The sequence below is a fragment of the Aptenodytes patagonicus genome, chromosome 29 (genome assembly GCF_965638725.1).
Source record: "Aptenodytes patagonicus chromosome 29, bAptPat1.pri.cur, whole genome shotgun sequence".
Lineage (NCBI taxonomy): Eukaryota > Metazoa > Chordata > Aves > Sphenisciformes > Spheniscidae > Aptenodytes > Aptenodytes patagonicus.
In genome coordinates, this window is record NC_134977.1 from 439,748 (window position 1) to 459,468 (window position 19,721).

The 19,721-nt window shown below is 56.4% G+C and overlaps 1 protein-coding gene and 2 non-coding genes across 3 annotated transcripts in view; all 3 read right to left on the reverse strand.

Moving 5' to 3' along the window:
• The window catches only part of LOC143171635 (scavenger receptor cysteine-rich type 1 protein M130-like), a 78,038-nt gene that overhangs the window by 8,605 nt on the left and 49,712 nt on the right, over positions 1–19,721 (reverse strand). The window contains 1 exon segment of the mRNA XM_076360680.1: positions 344–667. Coding sequence (XP_076216795.1) covers positions 344–667 — 324 coding nt within the window.
• On the reverse strand, positions 13,622–13,693 carry TRNAA-CGC (transfer RNA alanine (anticodon CGC)). Its single transcript has one exon. It is a non-coding gene; the product is annotated as a tRNA-Ala (tRNA).
• Positions 14,884–14,956, reverse strand: TRNAF-GAA (transfer RNA phenylalanine (anticodon GAA)). Its single transcript has one exon. It is a non-coding gene; the product is annotated as a tRNA-Phe (tRNA).

Below are 19,721 nucleotides of genomic sequence, written 5' to 3' on the forward strand. Positions count from 1 at the left end.
CCTCTGCCATGGGGGAACCTGGTCCTCCGTGCTGCCAGATAGCTCCTGCGTGAACAGAAGGAGAAAGTTGGGAACTAACAGAGACTGCGGGGCAGGGTGGGCATTCATCTTCCAGCCCCAGGCACCGATTGAGGGTGGGCTGAGCCACATCGGGGGTCAGGCAGGGACAGGTTCCCACTGGGCTTTCCTCAGGGACCGGGGAAACCAGGAATGAAAGTCCCAGCTCAGCAGTGTGACCGGCCACACTGGGCCCTCCTCTAGTACCCCCTTGTTTCCCTGAGGGCACAGCCAGGTCCCTTCCCCCATCCCAGCCACAAAGGTGAGGAATGGGCTGGTCCCTTACCCGAACATGTCACTCCAGCATCCAAACCGTGATCACAGTTGTGTTGACCCCATCCATTGTGTGTACAGTCAGACAGGGCAGACTCGGTGCCACGACAGCCAACATTAGCCATCCAAATGGGGCCAGATCCTGGCCCAAAGTGTCCATACTGAGGATCTTCATCAGCAGACCCACAGCCCAGCTGCTTACAAACCACTGCAGCATCGGCCATGTCCCAAGAGATACCACACACGGTCCCCCACTGGCCCTGGTGTTTCACCTCCACTCTTCCAGCACAGCGTCCGCCACCATCCTCCAGCCTCACCACCGCAGCCCCTTCAAACATCAACACGGGACCCATCAGGAGGGCGCTGAGCCCCAAACTGCAGGTCTGGAGGTCCCCCCTGCCCAGGCTGAGTCACAGGCACTGGAGTGGGAGTCCTCCCCCTTCTGGGCTGTCCCCGGGGCAGTGTGGGGGTCCCTTTTCTCCCCATGGGCTGCAAAGAGCTGGGGGTGCCCAGCAGCAGACCTGCTGTGCCATTCACCACCCCACAGCCTGCAGCACCTCCTCCCACCTCAACAACCTCCTGCCCATGCCCACCCGCACACCGTGGCTGGCGCTGCACAGAGCACCGTCTCCTCACCATCCCAGAAACCCCTGTACAGCCCTGTGCCCTCAGGCCCACAGCTGCCTCTCCCACCCAGAGAGCCACAGGGAAGGGCAGAAGTTCAATTGACTTGAGTACCTTCTGCCCCTCATCTCAGTGGCACCTGCAAAGAAACCCGTTCTCAGAAGTATCCCGATGACCTCGCTGGTACTCACTGGCCCTGGGCTGTGGGACAAGGGAACCGGCACTTACCCCTGCACAGCTGCACCCAGAGGAGCAGCCACATCACCTGAGGGAACTGGAGTCCCTCTGTGTCCATCCTGAGCCTCCTGCCCTGCTGGCACAGCCCTGCTGCACCCCACTCCCTCTCACGGCTCCGGGGGACTCACGGGGACAACAGCGGTGGGAGGGTAATATATCTCTGCAGATGCCGACCCAGCTGCAGGAGGAGCCAATCGAAGCAGCAGCACCTTTTTAGATACGATAAGGAGCTATCTCCCCTCCGACACAGCCCAGCCCTCCAATGAACTTCTCCAGCGCCGTTCATGACCATATATGAGGGATGGCTCCGCTTTGGGTGTCACGGTCACGGCGGTGGGGAATCATCACAGGACAGGGCTGTGGGGGGGGCGGGGAATGGATCTGTCACCCCTTGCATCTCGCTGTGGGGACCAGGGGCACTGAGCATCTCCTACGTTGGGCTCATCCAAGAGCCCAAGAGGCAAGTGACCAGCCATCCCCATGCTACAGGAACCACAGGGCTGGGACTGCACCAAGGTCTGTGTGAGGATGGGAAGGAAACAGCCCCTGCCCCTCCTACAGACCCTGCTGTGCTGGCAACAGCAGCTGGGAAAGGTCCTTGGCCTGGACAAGAGCTCCATCCCAGGAGTGCTGGCCTGCAAAGCCCCATGGTGGGTCCCTTGCAGGAGCTGGAGCTGGGACATGTCCCTGCCCTGGCAGCAGACATGCAGCCCAGAGGCTCAGACATGTCCCTGACTCTCAGCCTGTCACCAAGGGGCCGTTATTCCCCACAGGCAGATTGGGAGCTGGAGCCTGCAGGTGCACAAACCACAGCCCATGTGGCCTCGCAGCCCTCGCCATGCTCCCCCCGCAGCGCCCGTGCAGGAAGTCTGTGGTTTCCTCCTGGCACCGTGCCCTGGCACATCCCTGCGGTGCCCCTGAGCCACCCCCACCCCAACTGCTCCAGCCAGGGCTGCAGGGGCTGCTCCTTCAGCCTTGCAGACACGGGCCAGGCAGCTCCCATCCCCCGTCATGTCCTTCTGATGCACACGGCTGCTCTGCACCGAGCCCCACAGCCACGGGGTGCTATGCGTTATATGACCTCACACCCTTCTACTTCTGCTGCTGTGTGCTCATTAGTTACACTGTCACACATGCGGGTGTGCTGTGGGGACCATGGTTCTTCCAAAAAGTCATATTTGGATGGGGCCTAAATATTATTTTGATGACATCGGAAGCACCCACACAAGCCATATGCCTGATCTTTGCCTAAAAGCTACTCAGGCACCAGTGAAATCACAAATTCGTGCACAAGCCATGTGCATACTCCTGGCCTATGTGCCACTCAGCCACAGGTGATGTCATAGCATCTAAACCTGCCATGTGCTTCTTCCTGGCCTCTCAGGTATTCAGGCACCAATGACCTCACAAACACCTACACAAACTATTGGTCTGCTCCTAGCCTATCCGCTACTCAGGCACCAGTGACACAACTCAACCTACACCACCCATGGGCCTGCTCCTGGCCTATCAGATAATAGGGCGGCAGTGACTTCACAAGCACCTACACAACCCATAGGCCTTGTCCTGGCCTATCAGCTAATCAGTCACAAATGACGTTGCAAACACCTACATGAGACAAGTTCTTACTCCTGGCCTACCAGCTTCTCAGGCCCCTGTGACCTCAAAATATCCAACACAAGACATGTTTCTCCCGGCCTACCAGCTACTCAGGCAACTATGACCTCACAAAGACATTCACAAGTAATATGCCAGCTCCTGGCCTATCATCTACTCAGGCACCAGTGACCTCAGAAGCGCCTACACAATCCATAGGCCTGTTCCTGGCCTATCAGATATTCAACCCAGAGTAACCTCACAAGTAGGTATCTGTCCATTTGCCATGTACTTGCCATTGACGTACTCAGGCTCCAATGACCTCACAAGCACCTATACCTGGTCCTGGCCTATCAGCTACTCAGCCAAGAGTGACATCACAAGTACATGCCAAAGCTCTGTGTCTCCCTCTTGCCTATCAGCTACTCAGGCACCAGTGACCTGATCACCACATATCCACCTATTTGCTATCTCCTCACCTATGAGGTACAAGGGAACAAGTGACCTCATCCAATCGCTTGCTCACTCCCCCCCCAGGAGGATGGGGGAGACAACTGGAAGGGCAAAATGAGAGAAAAACTCATGGGTCAAGATAATGACACTTTAAGAAATGGTGAAAAATAAAAAAAGGAAGGAAACACGGGATGGAGAAGCAATCACTCACACCAGCAGAAAGATGCCCAGCCAGTCTCCAAGCAATGGCCACTTTGGAGAAACTCCCCTGCCAGTTTTAGTGCTGAACAAGACGCCATATGGCATGGAATATCTCTTTGGTCCGTTTGGGTCAGCTGTCCTGACTTTGTCCCCTCCCAGGCTCTCGCCCATCCCCAGCCTCCTCACTGTGGGGTCAGAATGAGAAACAGAGAAGGCCTTGACATTATGCCAGCACTCATCAGCAATAGCCACAACATCAGTGCGTTATCAACACCAGCCATCAGCGCAAAGCACAGCACCGTAAGGGCTGCTATCAGGCAAATGTACTCCAGCCCAGCCAGACCCAGGACAATCTCCACCCCTTATTCCATACCATTTGCATCCTGCCCAGGTCCTGTAGTATTCAATGCATTGTCATCAGCCACCACCACCCCCTTCCCTGCCCTTTGGCATGACATAAACACCGTGTACTGGGTGTGGCTGGTGTGGCTCAGGTGGACCTGGGCAAGTCCCAGCCCACTCCTGACTTCTCCCTTCACTCAGTCATCTGGAGTTTTTTGAAACATGCGATCAGGTCTGGCCTTTTCCTTTTGTTTCTATTCACATTCAAACTAGAATTGTTCACTCCATTAGCTCTTATTAAAGAAGGTTTTATCCATTTCATACCTATGCTTTTGTGGCTATATTAATTTAACTTCTATAGCTTTATACTTGTTCATAGATATGTAAACGTATACACATATACACACATATAGAAGTCTATCTATAAAAATAACGTATCTATTCTTAAATAAATACATTTGTTAAAATAATTAGACACTCCCTTTTATAGATATATTTCTATATATGTATATATTGCATATAAATGTATATATTTGTATCTCTCAGCACTTCCTGGTCCAAGGGAGGCAGGCAGCCAATCACAGGGCTACCAGGGAACACATCCGTATGACAGTATCTAGAAATGGCTGCCAGCCAATCACAATGCAGGATGAAAACACATGGGGAATGAGGATGTCAGAAATGGCAGCTGCCCTTTATGTAATGACAGGCCCTTTGTGACGTGCCCCTGGGGACACCAGGACAGGCGGCCAGTCCTGCCAGCCAACACGGGGCTGCCTGAGCGCTCATAGGTATGACAGTGTCAAGAAATGGCCATTAGCCAATCACAGAGCAGTATGATCTTTAACAAAATGGCAGCTCACTGCCATGGAATGGCGGCACCCTGTCATAAAATTGTGGCCAAACCAAAATGGCGGCCCCTGTGTTTGTAGGGGAAGGGCCTTCTGATGCACTTCCAGGTAAACCTGCCAGCCAATCACAGCAGAGCACATGACCGGTAGAGGAGAGCGACGTCCAGGGCAAATGGCCCCTGCAGCTGCTGGGAGGGGGCGGGACTTCCACCAGAAGCTGGTGGGTGGGGCACGTGTCGGGGCATGTCTCCCGTAGCAGTGGTGCTGGTGCTCCTGGCGTGTGCCAGGGCAGGGATCCCAACACGCACGGGGGAGGCACGTGGGGAGGTACAAACACCCCAGCCAGAGCTGGGCCTCCAGAGCTGTGGAAGCCTCCAGTTTCCTCAGGTCTCCAGACCACGCGAGTGACTGTCTCGCAAAACATATGGGTAATTAAACCGACATAAAACACTGGCCCTGTTTGAGCTCTCGGGGCAGTTTGTCTGAGCTTCGCCTCCTGGGGAACCTGCAGCTGTCCCAGCACCAGCTGTGGTCACCATCTGAAACCGTCACAAAAGGACCCCTCGCTGTGTGTGTGTGTGAGTGTCTACACATGCGCTAGCATGTTCATGGCCGCTGTCGTTAAAGACAACAAAAAAAGTTTTTACAAATATATTAATGACAAGAAGAGAGCCAAGGAGAATCTCCATCTTTATTGGATGCAAGGGGGAACATTGTCACTGAGGATGAGGAAAAGGCTGAGGTACTCAATGCCTTCTTTGCCTCAGTCTTTAACAGGCAGACCAGTTATCCTCAGGGTACTCGGCCCCCCGAGCTGGAAGACGGGGACGGCGAGCAGGATGAACCCCCCGTAATCCAGGAGGAAGCAGTCAATGACCTGCTATGCCACCTGGACACTCACAAGTCTATGGGGCCGGATGGGATCCACCCGAGAGTGCTGAGGGAGCTGGCGGAGGTGCTCGCCAAGCCACTCTCCATCATTTATCAGCAGTCCTGGTTAACGGGGGAGGTCCCGGAAGACTGGAGGCTTGCCAATGTGACGCCCATCCACAAGAAGGGCCGGAAGGAGGATCCGGGGAACTACAGGCCTGTCAGCCTGACCTCGGTGCCGGGGAAGATTATGGAGCGGCTCATCTTGAGGGCGCTCACAAGGCATGAGCGGGACAACCAGGGGATCTGGCCTAGCCAGCACGGATTCATGAGAGGCAGGTCCTGCTTGACCAACCTGATCTCCTTCTATGACCAGGTGACCCGCCTAGTGGATGAGGGAAAGGCTGTGGATGTGGTCTACCTGGACTTCAGCAAGGCCTTTGACACTGTCTCCCACAGCATTCTCCTCGAGAAGCTGGCGGCTCACGGCTTAGACAGGTGGACTCTGCGCTGGGTCAAAAACTGGCTGGATGGCCGGGCCCAGAGAGTTGTGGTGAATGGAGTTCAATCCAGTTGGCGGCCGGTCACGAGCGGTGTTCCCCAGGGCTCAGTACTGGGGCCGGTCTTGTTCAATATCTTTATCGATGATCTGGATGAGGGGATGGAGTGCACCCTCAGTAAGTTTGCAGACGACACCAAGTTGGGTGGGAGTGTTGATCTGCTCGAGGGTAGGAAGGCTCTGCAGAGGGACCTGGACAGGCTGGATCGATGGGCCCAGGCCAACTGTATGAGGTTCAACAAGGACAAGTGCCGGGTCCTGCACTTCGGCCACAACAACCCCATGCAGCGCTACAGGCTTGGGGAAGAGTGGCTGGAAAGCTGCCCAGCAGAGAAGGACCTGGGGGTGTTGGTCGACAGCCGGCTGAACATGAGCCGGCAGTGTGCCCAGGCGGCCAAGAAGGCCAATGGCATCCTGGCCTGTATCAGAAATAGTGTGGCCAGTAGGAGTAGGGAAGTGATCGTGCCCCTGTACTCGGCCCTGGTGAGGCCGCACCTCGAATACTGTGTTCAGTTTTGGGCCCCTCACGACAAGAAGGACGTTGAGGTGCTGGAGCGTGTCCAGAGAAGGGCAACGAGGCTGGTGAGGGGTCTGGAGAACAAGTCTTATGAGGAGCGGCTGAGGGAACTGGGGTTGTTTAGCCTGGAGAAAAGGAGGCTGAGGGGAGACCTCATCGCTCTCTACAACTACCTGAAAGGAGGTTGTAGCGAGGTGGGTGTTGGTCTTTTCTCCGAAGTAACAAGCGATAGGACAAGAGGAAATGGCCTCAAGTTGCGGCAGGGGAGGTTTAGATTGGATGTAAGGAAAAATTTCTTTACTGAAAGAGTGGTGAAACATTGGAACAGGCTGCCCAGGGAAGTGGTTGAGTCCCCATCCCTGGAAGTATTTAAAAGACGTGTAGATGAGGCGCTTAGGGACATGGTTTAGTGGGCATGGTGGTGTTGGGTTGACGGTTGGACTCGATGATCTTAGAGGTCTCTTCCAACCTCAATGATTCTATGATTCTATGATTCTATGATTCTAATATTTTACTCTCGTTCATGACATCCAGCCAAAGCGTGTCTTACTCTCATCTGTGTACGGGTGTGTGGAAGGAGAATGGCTGCTCCTTTAAGGGTATCTCGTCAAGGACCTGTTTCAATGAAGGAAAGGATAATAAAACAATGAGAAAAGGAGGAAGCCATAAACAAGAACTTACAGGGACACAAACCTGACCGGCAAATGGTAAGGGAGGCAGGGATGGGAACCAAAGCTGGTCAGTCACACAAACCGATGACGGCATGTGAGAGGGTGAGAGGGTTTATTCCAGCAAGTTTATCTGACCGGGGACCTGGTTAATTGGGAAACTCAGGGGAAAAAAGGGACTCCAGAAGCAAAATACAATGAGACACAGCCTTGACAAAACAAATATGGAGTCCATACAAGGAAGGAACCTAGCCAGTCACAGTGATTGATGGGCCATCAAGGATCTACAGGCACCACTTCCAAGAGGATCAGCTGGACTTTTCAACTGATAATGTTGTGAATCAGAGGGACCCCAGTCTGAGAGGGGTGGGGGAATCGATAGATCTGTGCAAGGCCATGAGGGACATGCAGGGGAAGGGGCAAGAGGGAGGAACGTAGAAGGGGTTAGACAGCAAAGGGTATAAAAGAGGCCAGTTGCATGTCAAACATGGTCAGTCAGTGTGCTTGTCTGGCTGAGAAATGCGCCTGACCACCACAGTCTGTCGTGTCTTCTTATATCTTCTCATAAAACCTTGTCTTAACTGTCTCTCTGTAATCTCACTCTATCCTGTGTGTGTGCGTGTGCTGCAAGGACGAAGTGCCAGCTGCTGGTGAGACCTGTGTGTGTGTGTGTGTGTGTGTGTGTGTGTGTGAGGGGAATTTGGTGCCAGCTACTGGAGTCCGACCAAGGGTGTGGCTGTCCCTGGGCTGTGGTGTCAGCTAAGGGAGTGAGTGGGGTCTCGGTGCAGCTACTAGAGGCAAATGGGTGTCCCAGTGAAACTACTGGAGTGAAGGGTGTCCCAGTGCAGCTACTGGAGTGAGTGGGGTCCCTGGGCAGGTACTGAAGCAACTGGGGTCCCATAGCAACTGCTGGAGCATGTGATGTCTCCGTGCAGCTACTGGATTGAGTGGGGGTTCCCAGTGAGGAGACGGGAGGCTGGAGATCTACAGAGCAGGAGAGGCACCCCATGGGGCGAACGTGCAATGGCCTGCCTTGCTGCTTGCAGGGGCAAACCTGCGCTCCCAGAGAAGTGCTGGGGCCCCTGGAGCTGAGGGAGATGCCTGGTCCCTGTCCCCAGAGAGCATGGGCTATGACGATGCTGAAGAGGTGTCTCTGGCGCATCGCCCTGAGGACACAAAGGTTGCAATACCAGCGGACAGTGCACAACAGTCCCTGATGCCCAGACCAGGAGAGCCCGTCCCTGCCGTGCAGCTGGGTGCAGCCGGGAGGGAGGAGAGGACTGTGCAGCTGGGAGAACCGTGAGCACCAGGGAACTGTTTCCCTTTTCCCACGGGCAGCAGAACCAGCTGGGCATGTCCTCTATTTGTATTATGCTGTTTTTACGCTGTGCCTCCATATTTGTTCTTAATAAAAGCCTTTGGGGGTTTGAGCCAGAGCTGGTGCTTGCCTGCCCAGGTGTCGGGGTGTCTCCCTGAGGCTGATCCGGGGGAGCAGAGCACAAAGACATGGTGGAGGGCAAAGGGCACATCTCGGGACAGCAGGCTCAGGGTCAGGCTGTGGGGCTGCGAGAGCCCATGTTTCCAGGGGAATATTCCTGCTGATATTTCCATCCTGCCAGCAAAAGTTTCCAACAAAAATGGCTCTCTGCAAGGTCCCGTGATGCACCCCAGCAGGAGCGCCCATCTCCTCACCTCAGTGTTCCCCAGTCGCTCTTTCCCCCAGGCCCTGCCTGGGCCATGCTGGTCCAACAGCGTAGAGGCCACAATAGAGCTGTGTTGGGGTTGGCCCCACAGAAGTGAGCCCTAAGGTGGCCGTGGTGCCTTGAACACCCCAGCCAGCCACAGGGGGGATCACGGCCCATGGATCATCTCCCACAGCGGTTAGAATCATAGAATCATAGAATCATAGAATCATTGAGGTTGGAAAAGACCTCTAAGATCATCGAGTCCAACCGTCAACCCAACACCACCATGCCCACTAAACCATGTCCCTAAGCGCCTCATCTACACGTCTTTTAAATACCTCCAGGGATGGGGACTCCACCACTTCCCTGGGCAGCCTGTTCCAATGTTTCACCACTCTTTCAGTAAAGACATTTTTCCTTACATCCTATCTAAACCTCCCCTGCCGCAACTTGAGGCCATTTCCTCTCGTCCTATCGCTTGTTACTTGGGAGAAGAGACCAACACCCACCTCGCTACAACCTCCTTTCAGGTAGTTGTAGAGAGCGATGAGGTCTCCCCTCAGCCTCCTTTTCTCCAGGCTGAACAACCCCAGTTCCCTCAGCCGCTCCTCATAAGACTTGTTCTCCAGACCCCTCACCAGCCTCGTTGCCCTTCTCTGGACACGCTCCAGCACCTCAACGTCCTTCTTGTCGTGAGGGGCCCAAAACTGAACACAGTATTCGAGGTGCGGCCTCACCAGTGCCGAGTACAGGGGCACGATCACTTCCCTACTCCTACTGGCCACACTATTTCTGATACAGGCCAGGATGCCATTGGCCTTCTTGGCCGCCTGGGCACACTGCCGGCTCATGTTCAGCCGGCTGTCAACCAACACCCCCAGGTCCTTCTCTGCTGGGCAGCTTTCCAGCCACTCTTCCCCAAGCCTGTAGCGCTGCATGGGGTTGTTGTGGCCGAAGTGCAGGACCCGGCACTTGTCCTTGTTGAACCTCATACAGTTGGCCTGGGCCCATCGATCCAGCCTGTCCAGGTCCCTCTGCAGAGCCTTCCTACCCTCGAGCAGATCAACACTCCCGCCCAACTTGGTGTCGTCTGCAAACTTACTGAGGGTGCACTCAATCCCCTCATCCAGATCATCAATAAAGATATTAAACAAGACCGGCCCCAGTACTGAGCCCTGGGGAACACCGCTCGTGACTGGCCGCCAACTGGATTGAACTCCATTCACCACAACTCTCTGGGCCCGGCCATCCAGCCAGTTTTTGACCCAGCGCAGAGTCCACCTGTCTAAGCCGTGAGCCGCCAGCTTCTCGAGGAGAATGCTGTGGGAGTGTCAAAGGCCTTGCTGAAGTCCAGGTAGACCACATCCACAGCCTTTCCCTCATCCACTAGGCGGGTCACCTGGTCATAGAAGGAGATCAGGTTGGTCAAGCAGGACCTGCCTCTCGTGAATCCATGCTGGCTAGGCCGGATCCCCTGGTTGTCCCGCTCATGCCTTGTGAGCGCCCTCAAGATGAGCCGCTCCATAATCTTCCCCGGCACCGAGGTCAGGCTGACAGGCCTGTAGTTCCCCGGATCCTCCTTCCGGCCCTTCTTGTGGATGGGCGTCACATTGGCAAGCCTCCAGTCTTCCGGGACCTCCCCCGTTAACCAGGACTGCTGATAAATGATGGAGAGTGGCTTGGCGAGCACCTCCGCCAGCTCCCTCAGCACTCTCGGGTGGATCCCATCCGGCCCCATAGACTTGTGAGTGTCCAGGTGGCATAGCAGGTCATTGACTGCTTCCTCCTGGATTACAGGGGGTTCGTCCTGCTCGCCGTCCCCGTCTTCCAGCTCAGGGGGCCGAATACCCTGAGGATAACTGGTCTGCCTGTTAAAGACTGAGGCAAAGAAGGCATTGAGTACCTCAGCCTTTTCCTCATCCTCAATGACAGTGTTCCCCCTTGCATCCAATAAAGGATGGAGATTCTCCTTGGCTCTCTTCTTGTCATTAATATATTTGTAAAAACATTTTTTGTTGTCTTTAACGACAGCGGCCAGATTGCATTCTAGCTGGGCTTTTGCCTTTCTCATTTCTTCTCTGCACGACCTAACAAGATCCCTGTACTCTTCTTGAGTCGCCTGCCCCTTCTTCCACAAGCGGTAAACTCTCCTTTTTTTCCTGAGTCCCAGCAAGAGCTCCCCGTTCAGCCAGGCCGGTCGTCTTCCCCGCCCATTCTTCTTACGGCGTACAGGGACAGCCTGCTCCTGCGCCTTTAAGACTTCCTTCTTGAAGATCGTCCAGCCTTCCTGGACCCCTTTGCCCTTCAGGACCGTCTCCCACGGGACTCTCTCAACCAGCGTCCTGAACAGGCCAAAGTCCGCCCTCCGGAAGTCCATGGTTGTGGTTTTGCTGCCCCCCCTCCTTACTTCACCAAGAAGCGAGAATTCTATCATTTCATGGTCGCTAAGCCCAAGACGGCCTCCGACCACCACATCTCCCACCAGTCCTTCTCTGTTTGTAAACAGCAGGTCGAGCGAGGCACCTCCCCTGGTAGGCTCACTTACCAGCTGCGTCAGGAAGTTGTCTTCCACACACTCCAGGAACCTCCTAGACTGCTTCCTCTCTGCCGTGTTGTATTTCCAGCAGACGTCCGGGAAGTTGAAGTCCCCCACGAGAACAAGGGCTAGCGATTGAGAAACTTCTGCCAGCCGCTTATAGAACGCTTCATCCGCCCCTTCATCCTGGTTGGGTGGTCTATAACAGACTCCCAGCAGGATATCTGCCTCATTGGCCTTCCCCCTCATCCTTACCCATAGACACTCAACTGTACCATCATCACAATCGTTGAGCTCTATACAATCAAAACACTCCCTAACATACAGGGCCACCCCCCCGCCTCTCCTTCCTCGCCTGTCCCTTCTGAAGAGTCTGTAGCCATCCATTGCAGCACTCCAGTCATGAGAGTCACCCCACCATGTTTCTGTGAGGGCGACTAAGTCATATCTCTCCCGCTGCACAATGGCTTCCAGCTCCTCCTGCTTGCCGCCCATGCTGCGTGCATTGGTGTATATGCACTTGAGCTGGGCTATCGATTTCGCCCCCGGCATCGGCACGCCACCCCTCGGCTCATCTCTAGCGAGCCTGGTTTTATCCCCTTCCCCCTTCGAACCTAGTTTAAAGCCCTCTCAATGAGCCCTGCCAATTCATGAGCCATGATCCTTTTTCCCTTGTGAGACAGCTGGACTCACCTTGGGGGTCTCACCCTAGGACTGCTCCTCTCCCATGGCCTTTCCACAGCCATGCTCTGCCCAGCGTGGGGCAGCAGTGCAGAGGGTTGGGCTCTCACCATCAGGCCCCTCAGGTGGGTTCTTGAGAGCTGCAGGAGCGAGCACAGATCTGGGACACAGTGATGATCCTGCACTGCTGCAGAGAACGGACCCAGCCTGCAGGGCCAGACTGTTCAGACCCCAAAATGCCAGGAAACGGGCTCTTTCTGCTCAGGTGTGCTGCCCCCTCAAACCCACCCCGGGCCTGTGGCTCATGTCCACCAGGAGGAGGAGAAGGAGAAGGAGGCAAACCTCTGGCAGGCGTCAGAATGAGGGAAAGATATTACACCTGTGGGAGGGCAGAGCTGGTGGGGAGGTGGCATGGGACAGACACTGGGCTCTTCTCTCCCGTCCCTGCCTGGGGTGGCTTGGGTCTGCAGGTCAGTGTCCATACTGGCGCCCACCATCCTGTGTTCAGAAGATATCCCCACCCCCCTTCTTCTTTGCTTCTCTTTTATACCTTATTTCTCTGAATCTGGGCCCTGACTGTTCCCAGGGGCTGGGCACCCTGCAGTGAAACTTTGGGTCTCACACTCCATTTTGGTTGCAGAGGTTTTTGCCAGGGGAGCAGCCGAGGCACCATCTCCTTGCCCTCCCAACCTCTGCACGGCTGTGGACAGGCCTGTGCTTCCCTGATCCCACTGGCATGGGGTGGACAGAGCCACCAACCCCCCCCCCAGGAACAAGAGGTGGGTGCCGGCCCCACCAGTCCCACCTCTGCAGGGCTGTGCCTGACCTCAGCGGCTCCAGGTTCCCTGAGCCGAAGCTCTGCTCAAGCCAGTGGTGATGGCAGAGGGAAAAGGACCTGGAGACAGGGTCAGGGTAAGAAATGTCATTCCTCCAGCTGGGAGTCCCCCAGGCCTGTCCAGGCTCTTCCAGCTCAGACACCCCTACCTGCTGGCACAGCTGGGTGCTTCCCACCTGGTATGGGATCTCCACTTGCAGACAGGACAATCTCAGACCCTGACCACTGGAAAGCCACCAGGGCAGCGTGGCCCTGGTCCCAAAGGGCACCTGGGCTGTACTAGCACCCTCACACCACATCTCTCAGTGCAGCGAGAAAGGATTCATAGTGTGCTGCTGATGTCTATCCCCTCCCTGATACCTCTCCCTAGGCAGGCACTCTGCTGCCAAGCATTGTCCCCAGGCGGTGGGTGGGGTGGGTCTGTGGTGCAGGGCAGTGACCTGAGCTCAGGTCCAGCACAGCTGCCTGCCTCTCTTCTGAGAGGGGGCTCAAAAGAGGCACAGCACAGCCCTCCTCACCCCACAGCCAGGCCCTGGGAGGGCAGGGCAGGCCCACAGTGCCTGGAGAGGACAGGACCAGTGCTCCAGATCCAGCCTGTACCCGCCTGAGGCTGGGCAATCAGGGAAAAAACACCCTTGGAGATGCTGGGGATTGAACCCAGGACCTCCCACATGCGAAGCAGGCACTCTGCCACTGAGCTACATCCCCTTGGCGCCTGCCAGCAGGAGAGACACTCTCCTCCAGTGACATGTCTATGACAAGCACAGCCTGTTGTCCCCTGGGTGCCCAGGGACCCTCTGCAGAAAATAGTACTTGAATCCTCCTAAGATGGGGGAAGACAGTCCTACCTCGCCACTGGGGCCTGATCCTGGCACAGGGCTGCACTGCAGAGCACTGCCCCTTCAACGTCCCTGCAGGGCAATGGGGCAGGAGGAGGCTCTTGCTGCAGGCACTGCTCCCATGCTCTGACCCACTCTGGGGTTGATGGAGAGGAGAAAGCCCCTGAGCCTCCTCTGCCACCCAGGGAAACACTCACCCCTCTGTGCCACATCCGTCCCCGAATCCACAGCAGGAGCAGAGCAACAGGGTTAGGGAAATGCCCCCCTGGGGTGAGGTGCCCCCAGGCTCTGATGGCACCCCAGGGTGTGTGGTGGGGGGACATGAAATTTCACACGTCCTCTTCCAGGTACCGGGCCTCCCCCTGCACCCCTCTTCCCACCAGCATCCCTGGAGGTGGGGTGAAGGGCAGGCTTCCATCTCCATGGGGCTGATGCCCAGAGAGGAGCACATATGCGTTTCATCAATCATTGCAGCAGGGGGGCAGAGGGGGCCAAGAAACTCTGCTCAGGACAGTGTGTGACCGAACAACACTGACGCCCATGCACTACAGTGGACGATCCTCAGCACAGCTTTGTCAACTGTCCTGGGCACATCAGAGGTCTTGCTGCGACAGACCTCCAGAGGAAGGATGCTGCTGTTCAGGCCTCAGCTCCAGGGAGTGCCTCTCCCTGGGACTGGGGCGATGGTGGCCTCTGGTCTGGGAACTGAGGACCAGGTGAAGGAGGTGTGTGAGGTGGGGAGCAGCCTGTGCACCACTGAGAATGACAAAGAGGAGACAGACAGGATCTTTGCAGAGGTCCTGCAGAGGAGAGATCCCAACCCCTGTGGAGCAGGGAAGGAGGGGCAGCTGGGGACCACCCCAAAAGAGCACTGAATGGAGAGGCCTGCCCAGGGGGAGGCTGGGGACTTGTGGTGCTGGAGGAAGGCTCCTTCTAAGCTGCAGATCTGCAGCTACAGAGCAGGGACCGTACTCTGGCAAGAGGGGAAGGAACAAGCAGGGCTGGGGCAGGCTGGAAGGCGACAGATGGGCTCTGCAATAATCTAAGGGAGAAAATCATTGCTGAAGCCCGGGGTTGAACCAGGGACCTTTAGATCTTCAGTCTAACGCTCTCCCAGCTGAGCTACTTCAGCCCTGCCCCAGCAGCCCTTGTCCCTGTGCCACCCATGCCAGGCCACAGGCTGACACACACAAGGAGTGCTCCTCAGGCAGGTTCCCAGAGAAAAGCTGTGCCTAGCCCCAGGCAGAAGGGACCCGGCCCCTCCCTGCCTCCAAAGCCAGGTGGGCTCCAGGTTTGGGTAGATGCTAGCTTACACTGTGTGGGCCAAGATGTGTGTGGGCCTTGTACAAACATGACAGTGGCGAAGGCAAGTGGACAGGCCAGACATGCGCAACTACAGAGGCAGAGGGTGGAAGAAGCACGGGGCCGGTGGAAGACCTTATCTCCTTCCCCATGGAAGGCCTGCCCCCACCCTTTTCTCCTTGCCTGAACTTCACTCCTTTGTTCTCAACTCTTCCGCCTCCTCCTCCCGAGCAGCGCAGGGGGATGGGGAATGGGGGTTGTGGTCAGCCCATAACAGTCCCTCTCTGCTGCTCCTTCCTTCTAACACTTTTCCATGGGATCCCTCCTACGGGCTACAGCCCTTCGATATAAACCTGCTCCAGCAGGGACTATCCTCAAGCAGCCATTCTTTCAGGAAATATCCGACGACTCCGGTGTTGGGTCCTCCACAGACTGCAGGGCTTACCTTCTCCACTGTGGTCTTCTCCATGGGCTGCAGGGAAATACCTTCTCCACTGTGGTCTCCTCCACGAGATGCAGGGGACCATCTGCTCTGGCACCTGGAGTACCTCCTCTCCCTCCTTCTTCACCAACCTTGGTGCTTGCAGGGCTGTTTCTCACACTTTTTTCCCCTCGTTCCTCTCCCACTCTGGCAGTTGTGTCCTTTCTTAAATATGCTTTCACAGAGGTTCCACCAGCTTTGTTGATGGCTTCAGTTTTTGGCCAGTGGTGGGTGCATTTTGGAGCCAGCTGGAACCAGCTCTGTCTGGTATGGAGGCAGCCCCTGGCCTCTTCTCATAGAGGCCACCCCTGCAGCCCCCCCTGCTGCCAAAATCTGGACATGGACACCAATACACAGCGTAAATCTTTGCCTTGCTAAATGACATCCCCTGCTCTTCCCTCATCCACAAATACAATTTACTCGCTGGGGAGGAAGAGAGAGAACAGAGAAGGCCCTGAGGCTGTGCAAGCACGGTTCAGCAATAGCTACAACATTGGAGTGACATTTGATTTCTTCCAGTCTTCAGAGGACTGTATTGTGTGCACACCTGAACTGAGGCAAGAGGAATCCCACCAGCTGTGGGTTTGTGGCAGGCATGGGAGGGAGCTGAGTCCCTGTGACAGATGCACTCGACGCCATGACTAAACTAGTGGTAGTTTGATTCAGGCTCCAAAGAAGGTAAAGGCCTAGGTGAAACCGGGCCAAGAACCTCTCTAGTTCCGATCTGTTCTCTGGAAACCCACACAGGAACAGAGTGACATGGTGAGCATTGATGCACATGGGTTTGGAAACTGGAACAGCGACCATGCGATTAACACATGAATAGCAGGTGGTTCCTCCAAGACTCATTTATCAAGGAACAGAGAAAGTTGTGGGTAAAGGAGTCTCATGCCTACCTTTTCCATTGCATGTAAATTGGCTACGAGCCAAGCACTTTATTCCATAAATGTGACAGCCTAAGTGAGCCTTCTTTGAGTTCTCCCTGCTAAGCAGCTGGCTGCGCGACGGTGATCTCCCCTGGAGCTGGGACACCTCTCAGGGTTAATCCTCAAGGTTGAGAGACCTCTTACCAGCTGCAGATCTTTGGTAAGTGACCAATATCGTGCATAACCTTGTATGATAGTGCACTCAGATTTTGTATTGGTAACTTTGATTTTGCATTGGTAGCTTTGAATCATTGTTATATCCTTTGTGCAGTAAGTAATAAGCTTGCTCCTCTCCCAGGAGTGGCGCAGGAGGGGGCTGCTTAGGGTAGGCGAGGTGTCAGGGTTATGCTTGTATCTGCTGAGAAGAGACTATGCTCTGTAAATTGCCTGTCTTCGGGAGCTGATGTTGCTGCTGCTCTTGTTACTGCTGTCCGGAGAGCTAGTACAACTGGCTAGCAGGCAGAGCTCAGCCCCTTTGAGATGTTGCCTGCCGGAGTCTTCCCACTCCGTATTTCTTCTGTTTTCCTGGCCTGTCCTGACGTGAGAAACCTCCGCAAAAGGCATTTAATTCCAAGGACTCCACTCCATGGGGACCTCTCTCTCCCCTCGCCTCTGCACTCTTGCTCCCCTGCTTTCTTTCAGGAGATGCAGCGGAACCACCACGTCTGGTCTGTACAAGCAGCAGGTTGGGGGAAATAGGAGATTCCGGCAGCACCGAGCAGCTCTGTGGGGTTGGGAGGAGGACACTTGGATGTGGCAAACACTGCTGCTGCCCGTGGTGTGTCCCTGGGCCATCTCTCGTCATCTCCACGCCCTAAGCCAGCTCTGGGGCTGGCCTCTTTGTTTTAATGCACTGGGGTGGCACTGGGAGGAGCCAGGGAACCAAACTGGGAGAACTGGGATGGCTCTGGCAGCACTGAGGGGAGTCTCGGCGCCGCATTGGGACCACTGCTGCAGCACTGGGAGCACTGGGATGACACTGGGAGCACTGGGGTTAGCCAGGGAGCGGTACTGGGAGCACTGGGGGAACTAGCGAGCTGCACTGGGAGCACTGGGCAGGGGCACTGGGATCACTGTTGGGAGTCTCAGAGCAGCTCTGGGAGCACTGTGGGGAGCCAGGAAGCCGCACTGGGAGGACTGGGATGGCACTGGGAGGACTGGGATGGCACTGGGAGGACTGGGGGTAGCCAGGGAGCGGCCCTGGGAGCAGTGGGGGGAGCCAGTGAACTGAACTGGAGCCCTGGTGGCGCACTAGGAGCACTGGGGGGAGACAGGTAGCAGCACTGGGAGCACTGGGGGGAATCTGGGAGCTGAACTGGGAGCACTGGGAAGGCACGGAGGGAGCCAGGGAACAGCACTGGAAGCACTGGGAGGGAACCGGGAGCACTGGGGCGGCACTGGGGGGAGCCAGGGAGCGGCACTGGGAGCCCTGATGTGGAACCGGGAGCACTGAGGGCAGTCTGGGAGCCGCACTGGGAGCATTGGGATGGCACTGGGAGCACTGGGGGTAGGGAGGGAGCAGCGCTGGGAGCAGTGGGGTTAGCCAGTGAGCCGAACTGGGAGCACTGGGGAGAGTCTGCGACCAGACTGAGAACACTGGGGTGGCACTGGAAGCACTGCGGGGAGCCAGGAAGCTGCACTGGGACGGCACTGGTAGCACAGGGGGGAGCCAGTGAGCAGCACTGGGAGCACTGGGACGGGACTGGGAAGATGGGGGATAGTGAGGAAACCAAACTGTGAGCACTGGGAGGGAACTGGGAGCATTGGCATGGCACTGGGAGCACTGGGGGTAACCAGTGAGCCGAACTGAGAGCACTGGGGAGAGTCTGCAACCAGACTGGGAGCACTGGGATGGCACTGGGAGCACAGGGGAGGGCCAGTGAGCAGCACTGGGGGGAGACTTGGAAAACGGGGGAGAGTGAGGAAGCCAAACTGGGAGCACTGGGGCGGGACTAGGAGCACAGGGGGGAGCAAGGTCCTGGCACTGGGAGCACTGGAAGTAACCTGGGAGCAGCACTGGGAGCACTGGGATGGCAGTGGGAGCACTGAAGAGAACCAGGGAGCCGCACCGGGAGCACTGGGGCAGCACCAGGAGCACTGGGGTGAGTCTCAGAGCGACACTGGGACACTGGTACAGCACTGGGAGAACCGGGATGCTACTGGGAGCACTGGGGGTAGCCAGGGAGCAGTACTGGGAGCACTGGGGGGAGCCAGCGAGCCGACCGGGGACCACTGAGGCGGCACTAGGAGCACTGGGGTGCGACTAGGAGCACTGGGGGGAGCCAGGTACCCGCACTGGGAGGACTGGTATGGCACTGTGAGCACTGAGGGAGCCAGGTAGCAGCACTGGGAGCACTTGGGCGGCCACGGATCCTCACTGGGAGCACTGGGACGGCACTGGTGCACTGGGGGAGCCAGGGAGCAGCACTGGGAGCAATGAGATGGCACTGGGATCACTGGGATGGCACTGGGAGCACTGGGGAGCAGCAGGGAGCCGCACTGGGAGCACTGGAGCGCGACTGGGAACACTGGGGAGAGTGAGGGAGCCACACTGGGAGCACTGGGATGGCACTGGGTGCACTAGGGGGAGCCAGGAAGCACACTGGGAGCAGTGGGGCAGCACTGGGAGCACTGGGTGAGCCAGGGAGTGGCACTGGGAGCACTGGGGCGCTACTGAGAGCACTCGTGGGAGCCAGCAAGGCAAACTGGGGGCACTGGGATGGCACTGGGAAAGCTGGGGGGAGTCTTGGAGCCGCACCGGGAACACTGTGGGGAGTCTGGGAGCGCACTGGGAGCACTAGGGCAGCGCTGGGACCACAGCGGGAAGCCAGGAAGCCTCACTGGCAGTACTGGGGTGGCATTGGGAGCACTGGGTGAGCCACGGAGCGGCAGAGACAACTTTTTGTTGAATGGAAGAACATGCAGAGGATAAATATGCAGAGGCAGAAGAGGAGGAGGAGAAGTAGGAGGAGGAAGATGAGCAGAAGGAGGAGGAGAAGGAAAAAGAGAAGGAGAATGACGAAGAGGAAGAAGACGGGGAGGAAAAGCTGGAGTAAGATGAAAAGGAGGAGAAAGAAGAACAAGACGGGGAGAAAGAGCAGTAGGAAGACCAGGATGAAGAACATGAGAAAAAACAACAAGAAGAAGAAGAAGAAGTGCAAGAAGAGGAGGAGTTTGAGGAGGAACCT